The sequence below is a fragment of the Mrakia frigida genome (genome assembly GCF_051309035.1).
Source record: "Mrakia frigida strain ATCC 22029 unplaced genomic scaffold BDY24scaffold_16, whole genome shotgun sequence".
Lineage (NCBI taxonomy): Eukaryota > Fungi > Basidiomycota > Tremellomycetes > Cystofilobasidiales > Mrakiaceae > Mrakia > Mrakia frigida.
In genome coordinates this window covers 417,521-430,536 of record NW_027481265.1, presented here as the reverse complement: position 1 = coordinate 430,536, position 13,016 = coordinate 417,521, and the positions used below count along the sequence as shown (strand labels likewise).

General features: G+C 53.3%; 4 protein-coding genes across 4 annotated transcripts; 2 read left to right on the top strand and 2 right to left on the bottom strand.

Moving 5' to 3' along the window:
* Window positions 1–108: 108 nt before the first annotated feature.
* On the top strand, window positions 109–2,172 carry MMM1 (ERMES complex subunit MMM1; the record flags this gene model as incomplete). The annotated part of the gene is made up of 6 exons (XM_076637410.1): window positions 109–315; window positions 417–554; window positions 651–755; window positions 1,011–1,103; window positions 1,191–1,338; window positions 1,490–2,172. 6 exons carry the CDS (start codon window positions 109–111, stop codon window positions 2,170–2,172), a joined length of 1,374 nt encoding a protein of 457 aa, XP_076496512.1.
* Window positions 2,173–2,883: 711 nt separating this feature from the next.
* On the top strand, window positions 2,884–7,428 carry BDY24DRAFT_415392 (beta-glucosidase; the record flags this gene model as incomplete). Its single annotated transcript, XM_076643446.1, has 28 exons — window positions 2,884–3,084; window positions 3,164–3,232; window positions 3,312–3,319; window positions 3,393–3,431; window positions 3,523–3,695; window positions 3,768–3,943; window positions 4,066–4,119; window positions 4,183–4,231; window positions 4,305–4,352; window positions 4,492–4,556; window positions 4,631–4,774; window positions 4,855–4,927; window positions 5,003–5,066; window positions 5,145–5,296; window positions 5,358–5,402; window positions 5,472–5,494; window positions 5,566–5,865; window positions 5,944–5,984; window positions 6,080–6,174; window positions 6,244–6,305; window positions 6,387–6,403; window positions 6,469–6,522; window positions 6,596–6,664; window positions 6,783–6,849; window positions 6,939–6,949; window positions 7,028–7,061; window positions 7,151–7,242; window positions 7,326–7,428. 28 exons carry the CDS (start codon window positions 2,884–2,886, stop codon window positions 7,426–7,428), a joined length of 2,328 nt encoding a protein of 775 aa, XP_076496511.1.
* A 442-nt stretch (window positions 7,429–7,870) lies between these two features.
* Window positions 7,871–10,389, bottom strand: BDY24DRAFT_415391 (uncharacterized protein; the record flags this gene model as incomplete). Its single annotated transcript, XM_076643445.1, has 17 exons — window positions 7,871–7,929; window positions 8,024–8,127; window positions 8,195–8,262; window positions 8,350–8,495; window positions 8,572–8,645; window positions 8,737–8,804; window positions 8,877–8,942; window positions 9,024–9,058; window positions 9,124–9,163; window positions 9,240–9,294; window positions 9,366–9,430; window positions 9,547–9,596; window positions 9,681–9,737; window positions 9,808–9,913; window positions 9,979–10,038; window positions 10,125–10,200; window positions 10,355–10,389. 17 exons carry the CDS (start codon window positions 10,387–10,389, stop codon window positions 7,871–7,873), a joined length of 1,164 nt encoding a protein of 387 aa, XP_076496510.1.
* A 728-nt stretch (window positions 10,390–11,117) lies between these two features.
* On the bottom strand, window positions 11,118–12,979 carry BDY24DRAFT_389760 (uL13 family ribosomal protein). Its single transcript, XM_076640579.1, has 7 exons — window positions 12,959–12,979; window positions 12,577–12,678; window positions 12,306–12,362; window positions 11,962–12,072; window positions 11,696–11,841; window positions 11,411–11,516; window positions 11,118–11,315 (listed from the first exon to the last, which is right to left on the bottom strand). The coding sequence occupies exons 2-7, from the start codon at window positions 12,676–12,678 to the stop codon at window positions 11,232–11,234; spliced, it is 606 nt and encodes a 201-aa protein (XP_076496509.1). The 5' UTR covers window positions 12,959–12,979; the 3' UTR covers window positions 11,118–11,231.
* Between the last annotated feature and the right edge of the window lie 37 nt (window positions 12,980–13,016).

Sequence of the window (13,016 nt, the reverse complement as noted above, 5' to 3'; positions counted from 1 at the left end):
TGAGCAAGAGATCGCCTCTCCTCTCTCGTAGGCTGACGACCTCTTTGCCTCCAAAACCACCACGACCTCCTCTAGCAGCATCTCAACCCTTTCTTGGCTCTTCTCGTCATGTCGACCTCACGCGGGGTCCAACCTCAAACCTCAACCCCTCATCCTCCTACTCCTCCCCCTTCTGGTCCTTCTTCCTACTCGTTTGTGACCGGAATCTTGGTCGGTCAAGGATCGATCCTCGTCTTCATCGCCCTTTTCATTCGCTACGTCGTCTTCGAGGATGGAGCAACAGCTATAGAACGAAGAAGAAGGGAGAGGAAGAAGGTAAATCTACTATCTTTGCTCTGGAGGGCGAGGCAGCATCGAAGCAAGAAACGGTCGAGCTGACCTTCCTCCTCTCCTCCCTTTCTTTCTCTCCCTCTCAGCGTCGCTCCTCTCAGCAGTCCATGGGAACTTCACCACCAGCTCCTATATCGTCAGCGGAGATTCTCTCTCAGACGAGCTACGATCTTTCGTCGCATCCTGCTGAATCTATGGACTGGCTCAACGTTCTTCTCGCTCAGGTGAGCTCCTCTCTCTCCTTCCCCTCTCTCCTTTCCTTGCCTCGAGCTCACACCTCTCGTCGCTTTGTTTGATGCTTTTTTTTTTCTTCTGATCAGACCTTGTCGAACTATCGGTCTTCGTTACTGGCCCGTAAAGGAGACGAGGGAGCTAGGGAAACGGTCGAAGAATGGCTGAATCCGGGAGAGGGTGTTTCTTGGTTGGTGAGTCGTCGTCTTCCTTCGTTCGAATCTCGCCCCAGGTCCTTCTCCTCGATATTCACGGCACGCCCGTCGAGAGAGGACGAGGACTTGTTTGCTCTCGAATCTGGGAAGCTCGCAGGCCTGAGCCTCGACTGGACGTCGAGGAAATCCAACTCGCTCTTCTTCCGTCGTCTCCCTCTCGTCTATCCTTCACATCTTCCCTCCCGAATCATTTCTCCACAGGCTCTGACCGCACGTCTTTTCTTCATCCTCCAGGATCCAATACGCGTCACCTCCCTTTCCCTCGGAACATCCTACCCTCTCTTTTCAAACGCTCGAATTCGCCCTTCAGATTCGACCGGTCGGATGGTTCGTCTCTTCCTCTCTCCCTCTCCCTCTCGCTTTCTATCTGAGCTGACGCTCCCTTTGGTCGATCTGGTTTCAATCATTCCTTAGCGAGCCGAAACGGAACTAGACTACACAGATTCCGTCACCCTGGCCATCTCGACCTCCCTCGTCGTCAACTTCCCTCGTCCTCGGTTCGCTGTTCTGCCTATCAGTCTAGGCATCACGCTCGTCGGTCTCTCAGGAACCGTAAGTCGAGGTCCTTCAGCTCGAGCTCTCAACAACCCAACGCGACGCTCTCAGCTTTACTCCTCCTTCACCGAGAAACGAAAAGCTCACACGCGTCTCTCCTCTGTCATCTCCCTCTTCACAGATGACCACCTCCCTCCTCTCCTCCCCCATCACACCAGAATCTCCAACCCCTCATCAATCTATTCAACTCTCCCTCCAACCAGACTTTTCCCTCTCCATTTCCACAACCTCCCTCCTCGGTTCTCGAGCCAAACTCCAAGACCTCCCCAAAATCGAACAACTCGTCGCGTCCCGTCTCCGTCAAGCCATCGCTGAACGGATCGTCTGGCCAAGGTTCTTCGCTGTTGGACTCCCTTCCTTGGGGGTCGGGATCAGTACGACGCCTGGACTGAGTGGAGGAAGGGACGGAGGAGGGCTGGGAGAGGACGAGTTCGTGATTGTTGACAGGGAGGACGCAGGTGGTGCTGAGGGTGAAGGAGAGGAAGGAGAGGGAGAAGGATTGGGGGAGAAGTTGATGAGAGAGGTGTTGCTGCCTTCGAGTCCTCCAACGGCGGGATTGGGGTTGCTTTCGCCTTCTGGGACGGGAGTCGGAGGGAAGGGGAGTGTGAGCCGGATGATTGAGGAGGAAGGAGTGCTGAAGCGGAGGAGCTTTGACGCTGCTGGGAGTTCGAGTCAGTCCTCGTCGATTGGCGTCGGTGCAGGTGGGTTGAGGGAACGAGGAGGAGGAGGGAGCAGCAGCAGACCGAACCTCTCGATGGCGATGGGAGGCATGGAGACGGGTTTGGGAGGAGGGAGAGGAAGGATGCCTGGAGGGAGTGATTGGGGAGATGGGAGGATGTAGTATCTATATCTTACTTCTGGAGCTCACTTGACGGTCGTTTCTTCGCGAGAGAGAAGCTGCTCGAGTCTAAGGATTCGCCTTCACCTCAACGGATTTCGCAACCACCTTCGGGACCTTTTCTTCTTCCGAGGAGATGAGTCCGCAGGGGATCTCTCGAGATGATTAGGGGACAGGTGAGGGGTCAGAAAAAAACGTGGGTGGAGCGGCAGGTGAGGGTGTTAAAATCCCCTGTCGAAGACGCGTTTCAGCCCTCGACCTTCAGCCCTCGTTTTCATGCTGAACGCGCTCGTTCTCGTTGCGCGGCTGGAGAAGAGCCGCGGAGATGAAGATAGCTGGAGCTGACTATGTGCTTTGTACGGGGACTCGTCGGAGGGAGGGAGCCAAGCGAGTGGGGAAAAGGAGGAAGTAAGACGTGATGATCAAGAGGGGAGGGGAGGGAGAGCGAGCGAGAGCGAGTTCCAACCCCTTCCTCCGACCTCCTGCTCCTGGGAACATCTCAAGGCAACGAACTACCCGACTTGCTCATCTTTTCCAACGTGCTTACGGTGAAAAGATCCTGGTCGCTTTTCTCTTTCTTTCCCTCCAACCACGATCTTCTCTCTCCCTCCGTTTCTTTTCTCCTCTCCTCCTCCCTCCTCCTCCCCACCAACTTAAACTCAACTCACAAATCCACACTCTCTTGTTCTCCTTCTCTACTTCACTACTTAAACAATGCTTCACCTTCTCGGCGCCGTCGCTCTCGTGGCGATTGTTTCGACCTCTCCTGAGGTCGCTGCTTTCCCTCTTTCTCTTTCTTCTTTCGCCGCTTCCGCCAACCGTCTCGTCGCAAGGGCCGACGCCGTTTACTCTCCTCCCGTCTACCCTACTCCCGAGACCAGGGCCACTGGAGACTGGACTGTCGCTGTCAACAAGGTCCGTTGAATTTCTTTGACTCTCATTTCGCTGCCGGTCGCTCTCTCTCCTAACTTTTTGTTATTGGTTTCCCTTCCAGGCCAAGGCTGAGCTCTCTACCTGGACTCTTGCTGAGCGAGCAGCACTCGCTACTGGTGACTTGTGGCAGGTGAGTCTTGATCAATCTCGACGAGGACTCGACGGCGACGCTGACTCTTAGTTCCCACTTTCTCTCTTTCTATCTTCAGCCTCCAGGGTGAGCTTCTCTTCCTGTTCGGCTGATCTTTTCCGCACTGACCGTCCTCACTTTATCCTGCTACGTCTATCAGTCTCTGTGTCGGAAACGTCAAGCCTATCGCCAGCACCGGGTGAGTTTCTCGTGGTCTCGCTCGACGCGTCGGTCCCTTTCCTCGTCTCGAAACACGTCGAACTGACCTGAATTCCGTCTCTTCTTTTCAGCTTCCCCGGTCTTTGCCTCCAGGACGCTCCCGTCGGAGTCCGAGTCGCGGATCTCGTCTCTGCTTTCCCCTCGGGAGTCAACGTCGCCGCGACCTTCGATCGAACGCTCATGTTTTCTCGTGGCCTCGCTATGGGGAACGAGTTCAAGGGAAAGGGAGTCAACATCGCTCTTGGTGGGTCTACTCCCACGAAGGAACGGTTAATTCTCATCTCAAACTGACCTTCGCGTTCGATTTTCTGTCCAGGTCCTGGAATGAACCCTGCTCGTACTGCCGAGGGTGGACGAAACTGGGAGGGATTCGGTGCTGATCCTTACCTTCAGGGAGAGGCAGCCTACCAAACTATCACCGGAATGCAAGCTTCTGGCGTGCAGGCGACGGCGAAACACTTCATTGGGAACGAAGAAGAGCACCTTCGAATTGTGAGTTTGTTTTCCTCCCTTTTCAGACTCCACGAGGTCCCCCATTCTCGAGGGTATTCCTTCAAGCTCCTCCCGGTGCACTAGTTGATCTATATCACGTCTCCTTGTTCTTCGAACCGCAGGAAAGCTCGTCCAACATCGACGATCGAACCCTTCACGAGATCTACCTTCACCCAGTGAGTTCAAAGGTCGACGCTGCAAGGAAGAACGAGATGAGTACTGACTTTCTTGACGCTTAGTTCCTCCGTTCTGTCCAAGCCAATGTCGCCAACGTTATGACCGCCTACAGTGAGTCTTGAAGGCAAGTCGAATCCTTCACGTCGTTCTGACTCCCTCTTTCGTTTTTCCCTCCCCTCTTCAGACCAGATCAACGGATCCTGGGCGGCTCAGAACTCCAAGCTAAACAACGGTAAGTCGGTTTTGACGCTCAGTGGTGAGAAGGAGGGTGTAGCGGTGGCGCGAAAGGTGCAAGCGTGGTGCAATCTGTCGTCGGACGCGTCGAAGTGTTCGCCAGTTTACTGATCAGTTTCCGCTTCGTTTCTTTGCAGGTATCCTCAAGGGAGAGCTCGGATTCTCAGGAACTGTCATGAGCGATTGGGCTGGTGCTCGAAGTGTGAGTGTATCGCGAGAAGAATACGAGAAACGAGGCGACGAACGATTCTGACATTCACGTTTTTTCTCATCCAGGGACTCGCCTCCGCTCTAGGTGGACTCGATATGAACATGCCTGGGGTCCCTAATTGGCTCACCTTCGATGGAACCTCCTACTGGGGAGTCGATAACCTTCTGAAGATGGTTTCGAACGGCTCTATGCCCGAGAGTCGAGTTACCGTGAGTTTTCAACTCTCCTCAATTCCGTTTCCGTCCCTTCGCATCTCTGATTCTCACCTCACTGTCTCGAATACCCCCAGGATATGGCTACTAGGATCCTCTCCTCGTGGTACTTGCTCGGACAGGACGTCGACTTCCCTGCCACCAACTTCAGTGAGTCGATTTCCTCAACGCGTCTCGTTCGACCTCCCCTCCCCATCCCTCGGCTGATCGATCTTTTTCTTTCAGACGGATGGGATCTCACTGATGAGGCAACTAACCAACACGTCAACGTTCAAGACGATCACTACAAGTGAGTATCCTTAATGAAATTTGGTCCGAGACAAAGCTGACATCGCGTCCCTCTTCTCTCCTCTCTCTCCCTTCTCAGGCTCATCAGGCAGATGGGTTCCTCAGCCACGGTTCTTCTCAAGAACACCAACAACGCCCTACCTCTCAAGAATCCAAAGAGCCTTCTCGTTATTGGGGACGATGCGTTCCCGTCTTCAAAGAACGGGGATCCTAACTTCTACACTTACCGAGGTAAGTATGGCTTCTTGGAGGGATCGAGGCTCAAAGCTGACTCTCACATTTCCTACTTTAGGTGGAAACGATGGAACTCTTGCCGTCGGATGGGGATCTGGAGCCAGTGAGTCGGAATGTTTCGTCGGTCGACGCGTCGAGGGAAGAAGCTCTGACCTCGTTCATTTCTTTGTAGACGATTTCCCTTACCTCGTCGATGTGAGCGACGATACTTCCTACTGATTTTCACTGGAGAAGACTTTTACTGACCTATATTTCTCCCATTCCAGCCTCTCTCCGCCATCATCGCTCGATCCGCTTCTCTCAAGACGAACGTTACCTCCTCGAGGAACAACTTCGACCTCGCCGCCGCTGGAGCTCTCGCTGGGGGAAAGGATGCCGCTCTCGTCTTCATCAACTCAAACTCTGGCGAGGCCGTGTCCATTGTGGACGGGAACGACGGTGACAGGAACAATATCAGCGCGTGGGGAGGAGGGGATCAGCTCGTTCTCGCTGTCGCCGCCAAGAACAAGAACACTATTGTCATTGTTCACTCCGTCGGAGTCATGGATACCGAGCTTTGGATCGACGTGAGTTGATCTGTTGAATCCGACGCGACGCGCGCTGGTTCTCTCGGACCGCTGAAATCTGCTCGCCTTCTCCCTCAGCACCCCAACGTCACCGCTGTAGTCTGGGCCGGACTTCCTGGGTGAGTTTTGTCCTTTTCTGGTTCGATCTTCGAGCCAGAAGTCGAGGCGTTGGCGCTGACTCGACGCGTTCGACTTCTTTCTTTTCCGTTGACAGTCAGGAATCGGGGAACTCTTGTGCCGACGTCCTTTTCGGAGACGTGAACCCTTCCGGTCGACTTCCATACACGATCGCCAAGGATCAATCTCACTGTGAGTTTCGGGATCGAATTTCACTTCTTCTCTCTTCCCTTCCCTGACCTTTCTCCTTTTTTTCGACAGACGTCCACGCTACTCCCTTGTCGAACACCGAGTCCCACCCTCAGGTCACCTACTCCGAGAAGGTAAGTCTCGAGCTGGTGGAGGGCCTTCGTCGTTGGTTCCTCGGTTGCTAACTGCGACGCGTTCTTTTCCTTCGCCTCCAGCTCAACGTTGATTACCGGTTCGTGATCACTCCTTCGGCTGTCTCACTTACGTAGATGCTGACGGTTTCTCTCTGCAACACAGACACTTCGCTGCCAACAACCTCAAGCCTCGATTCCCCTTCGGCTTCGGTCTTTCGTTCGTCCTCCCTTTTTCTCGCTTTCCTCGACTTGAGAACTGACTTTGCTCTTCGTCTTCCGTCCTTCCCCAGTTACACCAAGTTCTCCTACTCCGGTCTCTCCATCAAAACCCTCTCCTTGACTTCCGCTCAGACCACCGAGTTGAACGCCTACAATACCAACGATCAAACCAAGGTTGTAGGATCCTCCTTTTCCTTTTTTTTTCCTTTTCTCTTCTCTCTCGAAAAGCTGACAGCTCTTCTCAACGCTTGTTTACAGTCTTCACGCTCCCAAGTACACTGTAAACTTCACCGTTCAGAACTGTGGATCCGTTTCGGGTGAAGATGTGAGTCTTTTCGGTCTCCTCGTCGCCGCGTCGCCTCTCGTTTTGCTCGTCTCCTTGACTGACTTCTCTCGCTTTGATTTCTACCTTAGGTTCCTCAACTGTAAGCTCCCGTCCCAGTCCTAAATCATCAGCCTTTCTCCATCTCACCCTCTTCCTCGTTTTCTTTCCTTTCCTACAGCTACCTCACCTTCCCCTCCTCTGCCTCTGAGCCCGTTCGTGTCTTGTTATCTCTTCCCTCGCCTCGCCTCTCCCACTCCATTATATCTCCTGCTGACAATCGCCTCCCCTTTACTCTTTACAGCCTCGAGTGCTCCGAGGCTTCACCAAGGTCTCCCTCGCCGCTGGAAAATCCGTCTCCGTCTCTCTTGCCCTCTCTACGTACGATCTCTCGATGTGAGTCTGCCGACGCGTCTTTCGTTCTCGCCTCTTATCTCGATTCGATGGCTGATCTTAACCCCCTTCTCCCTCTTCTACAGCTGGGACGTCGTCAAGCAGAAGTGGGTCAAGCCATCGGGCACTTTCAAAGTCGTCGTGGCCACAGATGCGCTCGCAGCTGCCTCCCTCAGCGGTTCGATTTAGACGTTTTGACGCACCCACTCTCGTTTATATTTCTATTACTTTTCATTGTTGCTGGCTACTTATTCGAAAGGACTTCTTACTACTTCTCGGAGAGAAAAAAGAGAAGGAGAGAGAGCGACGCGTCGAAGATTGTTTCGTCTTCGTCCTTCAGGAGAAACGGCAGTCGGACGATCAGCAAGAACAGAAGCTACTCGTACGAATCATTCAATGAAAATCAAAAGTAGGAACCCCCGGAATCAGGCAAAAGAAAGGGAAAAGCAAGTCGTTCAAAACAAAGTCGCGTCGACCTCTCTCGTCTCCTCCCCCGATGCCTCCTCATTTCACGACTCGAGAGCATAAAAATACAACAGTCCACGTTCCGAGCCATCCTGAACTGCCAGAACCCAATTTGGAATTCTTCAACCTCGCCTCGAGTCTCCCTCCTCGCATCCTCCGACGACATCTAAGACAGTTCCGTTTGAGCAGTCGTCACTCGGATTCTTGCAGATCGAAGGGTCGAGCCTGCGAGAAAAAAGAGCAACAGGGGTTGGTTTACTGACTGGTAGGAGAGGTAGGCAGCTGAAAGGGGCACGAAAATGAAACGAAGAAGACAAACCGTTCAGAGCGAGTCGAGCGTGCGCCACGTCCCACTGGTTCTTGAATCTGACGAATCCCATGATGAAGGATGGATTCCCGTTTGTCGAAGCAGGAATGTGAACTCTAAAAGGCAGAGGAGATATGATCAGACGAGGAACGACGGAGAAAAGCGCCGAGAATGAAAGCTTACTTCGAAACCTCTCCATGCTTCGAGAACGTCTCCCTCAGGTCTTCGGAAGATGTGAGGTGACTGAGACCCTGTGAAAACCGAGCATAAATGAGATCAGAACGAGTCAGTTACAGGCCGTAGGTGGCGACGAGAGAGATGTGAAGACTCGCGGAAACGAAGAGCGTGAAAATAGCGTCCCGTCCCTTCGTCTGCTTGGGCTTGAGTATCGGAGGCTGAGCTTTCTTGTCCAGCAGAGCGAACTTGACAGAGGTCTTCCACGAGCCTATCAGCTGTCCGTCTGTCGCTTTGAGAGCCGCGTAAGCTGCGAAGAAGCAAAGAAAGAAAGGAAGCGGTGAGGACGGGCGGTCAAATCGAGCTTTGAAGTTGGTTTCACTCACCATCCTGAGGGTTCTCGTAGGTCACAAACGCCTGATAATGGTTCTTGGTTCCATACTTGACAACGGCGACACAGCTAGTGGGACAAGGATAAAGAGCAAAGTGTCTTTAGTCGAAGTCAAGGGAACGCGTCGATGTTCGAGCCAAGTTCAAGTTCGCTCGCTTACCTTCGGACAGTCCCGAATCTCGAAAAGAGCTCTCGAAGTTGAGCTCCTGAGACCAAAGAATCCAACGACTGTAATGAGCGAGAACAGAAACAGTGTCAGATGAGCGAGAGAAGGTAGACGCAGGGTTTGGTTTCACTGACCGGAATGAACAGGCGGTTGAGGTCGAATTTGGAGTCGAAAGATGATCGTGTTTGCGTAGAGGGATCCTGGGGAGGTGCATGTCGGTGCGACGGAGATGGCGAGCGAGGCGATGAACGACGAGACGACGAGGGGGTGGCCAAACGAACGGTGATGGGATGGGGACTCAAAATGGTTTTGGGTTCTATTGGAAACGACCGAGATTCAGGATGGCTTGACGGGATGAAAGAGGAGGATAAACAAGCTCACCATGTAGTCGCTGCACGGCGAGACGAGCTTCCGAAGGACACTGACCGAACGGGGGCGAAAAGAGGCATCAGCAGGCTGGTCGAGCTGAGGGCAGTGTTGAGAGGAAGAAGACAAACGGAGAGCACAACTTCGGCAATGAAACTTCTATCTTCCTTCTGCCAGAGGTCGATCCTTTGAAGGAGAAAGGATAAGGCGCGTCAGGAAACGGAGGTCGAGCGGGTCAGAACGAAACCTCGACTGACCTTGAGAATCTCAGTCCCTGGAAGTGCTTCTCCAGTTGTCTCTTGTTGATACCGCGAGGAATATTCTGTCAGAGAGACTCACTGTCAGTGAGGGAGGAAGACAGGTCGGGACGAAAGGAAGAAGGGAGAGAAAGTCTGACCTCGCACACTACGATCGATCGAGTCGCGTCGTCTTCTCGACTTCTGGAGCACTCGCTTCTCCTTCCGGCTTGAGGAGATCGGCTCCTTGCTCTGCAGGCGTAAGAGAGCAAAGATGGAAGAGAGTCAACTCGAGTTTTGGGCCCAGAAGAGAGAAGGAAGAGAAACGAGACGAACCTCGACGAGGAGTAGTGATAGTTTGAAGAGGGTCGAGGAGCTTGATCTCGGTTGACACTGCAGTCCAAGAATACGGAAGCGTCAGTTGATTCGCTACGTAGTATACCAGGTGACGCAGAGGAGGCACGAACGAGGACGAGGAAGGATCCCTTCCTAAAAGAGAAGAATCGTCGACGACCTTCCTCGAAGGCGAAGGGATGGACGTAGAACCGATCGAGTCCGCGGGAAGAGTACTGACATGGGAGGCGAGGAGTTTCAGTTAAGATTTGATGCTCTAGTGGAAGTGAAAGAGGCTCACCTTGAAGAAGCAGAAGCGTCGCGAGCGGATGGCGACGCTGGTCTTTCCGTAGAGGTTGACCTACAAAGTTGTTCAAAATTGTCAGCTGATCAACTCATCCGTAAACTTCTTCCCTCACTCTGTCCGTACACGAGAGAGCGACTCACGGCTCGTTCGATCCTTCGACCCAGCTCTCTCGAGCGGGTTCCCTCCCTTTGATAACTTCCGCTTCGTTCGAGGCCGCTATGGGCGGCATAGATTCGAATGGAATCCCAAGCTCTCTCAGAAGATCATAGCATCTATAAAGATTCCAATCGAAGATCAGCGTCAGCTCATAGAGGTCGCAACGAGGGGAGGGAGGGAAGGAAACGGAAAGGAAGGAGGGAGGGAAACTTACTCGAGCTCAACATGATCGACTTCCTCCGATGCCATCTGTGCGAGTTTGAGCGTTGCTGAGGAGCAGAATCGAAGAGGAAAGGAATAAGTAGACGCTAGAGATCAGTACAGATGTAGGCGGAGACGAGAGGGCTCACCAGGAGAGAGCGTCAATGATCTGGGAGGGACGGTCGGGAGGCGGAGGAGGAAGGTCAACTTTGACGTCGGCTCTCTTGTGCTGCCTCTCGCTTATCCCTTGGCTCAGTAAGAGAGACTCACGATGGTTCAGCTGAATCCTTGAAGGAGTGAAGAAAAGTCAAGAAAGCCGAAAGGGTTGGCTTGGAAGGAAGATGTTGGTGGGTATGTAGGCGGGAGACGGGACGCTCTCCCTTCGTTTCGAAGTTCCGACGCCGAACGAAGCTTGAATTCTGAAAGTATATGGAGCAGGCGACGGCGTTGGGTTTCGAATGAAGCACTCAGTCCGTCAGAGATCTCAGGCCTGAGAGTCGAGCTCGAAGGGGGAAGAAGAGAAGAGCGACGCGAGTTCGACCTCCCGTTCGTCGACGCGTCGAACTTCGAGCTCATCCCCTTCCTCAAGACTGCGTGGATTAGATAGCAGTGATCGAAATCTACCCTTCCGTTCTATCTCTTTCGAGAAGTAGGGAACCGAACTCTTTCCCGCAAACACCTCTACAGTACGTCGCGTTGAAGCTCATCCCCTCCCCTCTCCCTCTTCCTCACGTCTCTCTCCGTCTCTCTCTCTCTTTCCCTCGCCAGCTTCTGCTCCAGAAAACGCAAAGATTCCATAGCCTCAGGAGGGTCATAAGCATAAAACGGAGATCCTTCCCTCAACTCCCTCCTTCCTTCCCTACCAAAACTTCCTTGTTGTAAGAGGAAATCTAGTATCCGAACTCGGCCAACTTGGCGTCGGCGGGGTGGGAGACGGAAGCGGTAGCCTTCTGGGCGAGCTTGACCGAGGCGGTCTGGTAGAGTGGCGAAAGAAAGAAAAGGGAGAGGTTAGGTTCGAAGGAGGCAGGGAGAGGAGGGAGAAGGGAGGAAGGCGGGAGACGAGACGAACCTTTCGCTCGTGGTAAGCGAGAGCCTTGACCTTCCTCTTCTCCTCAAGGGTGTCGACGACGTCCTTGTATCCCCATCCGACCTCGTGCGACAATCGCTTGATGGTGCTGTAGGAAGAGGGAGAACGAAAAACGACGGACGAAAAAGGTCAGCTTCGAGGTTTCTCTTTCTCCTTCCCTCCGTTCCTTCCTTCCCCTCCCAGACCATAATCTCCCCACCCAACATCGCCTCTCGATACATCCACCCATCACGAAACGAGAGAAGAGAATGAAAGCGAAGCACTCACCAGTACTTTCGTCCGGGCTTCAACCTCAAGACTCGGAGAGCGTTGGGGACGACCATCTTCTTCTTCCTGTCGTAGGGAGGGGGCATACCCTCGAAGAGCTTCAGTCGCTCAAGGGCAGCGGCTCCTCGGGCGGTCTTGTGGGGAACCTATAGTTGCGACGAAGAGAGAAACGAACGAACGGACGAGGGAAGGAGGAAGGAAAAGGTCAGCTCTCGATTCTTCCTCCTTCCTCCTTTCGAGAGTTCAACGAGAGATTCGAAACTCACCATACCACGGATGGCCTTGTACAAGATTCTCGAAGGAGCTCGGTGATGGAAGGGTCCGGACTTCTTGGGGTTGACGATATGCCTCTTGTGGAGGAAGTTGTGGTATCGCAGCTGAGGAGGGAGAGGAAGAGGGAACCAGAGAAAGGTCGAGCGTAAGGACGTGGTTTGTTTCGAGGAGGGGCATCAGAGAATCCATAGGGACGGTCGCTGGTGCTGGTGGGGTGCTAATGCCGATAGACGAGTGGAGGTTGCTGAGAGGAGTAGGGGAAGCTCTTGAGGTCGAGGGGAGGTGGGAAGGGCGAGGGAGAGGTCGAGCTGTTCGAGAAGGGGAAGGGAGGACTGACCTTGTTCCTGAAGAACGAGCCGGAGATGTTGATCTCCTCGCATCGGACGACAGTGACCTGTATATACACCCAACGCCAATCACAACACACCGACACCAACATAGACCGTTCCAGCGAGTTCCAATCCAGCACACGTCCAACAATCCCAATCCAACGACACCAACCAAAATCCATTCCCACAAGTTTCCAAAAAAGCAAGAGAGTCAGTTCTCTATATAGACCTGAACCTCCTCTCCATCCTCCTGTGACACCAATTGGAAGATAATCCGACCTTCTGTCCGTTGAGGATCTGCTTGGACAGAATGGAGGCCAATCGTCCGAGCAAGTGACCCTTTCCGTCGACAATGATAGGGGTGGAAGAGAAGGTGGCCATCTGGAAGAGATTACGAGGACGTCGAGGGAAGGGGTAGAGGTTGAGTTGAGAGTTGATAAAAGTTGATTTGGGTTTACGGTTGGACGAGGAGGAGGGGAGGAAGGAAGGGTTGATGAGGTCGAGGTGAAGGAAGGGAAGGGAGGAGAGGGACAAAGAAAGAACCAAAGGTCAGCAAAAGCTTCCTTTGAAGGCCTTCTTTTTTGGGCGTAGGTCCTAGAGACGAGGCGGAGGCGAACGTGGTGACGAAGGGCAGGGAGCAGGAAGGGAAGGAGGGTCGTACGGTTGAGCTTTCTTGAGGGACAGAGGGGAGAAGCGAGAACGAAGGAAAACCTCTTCGA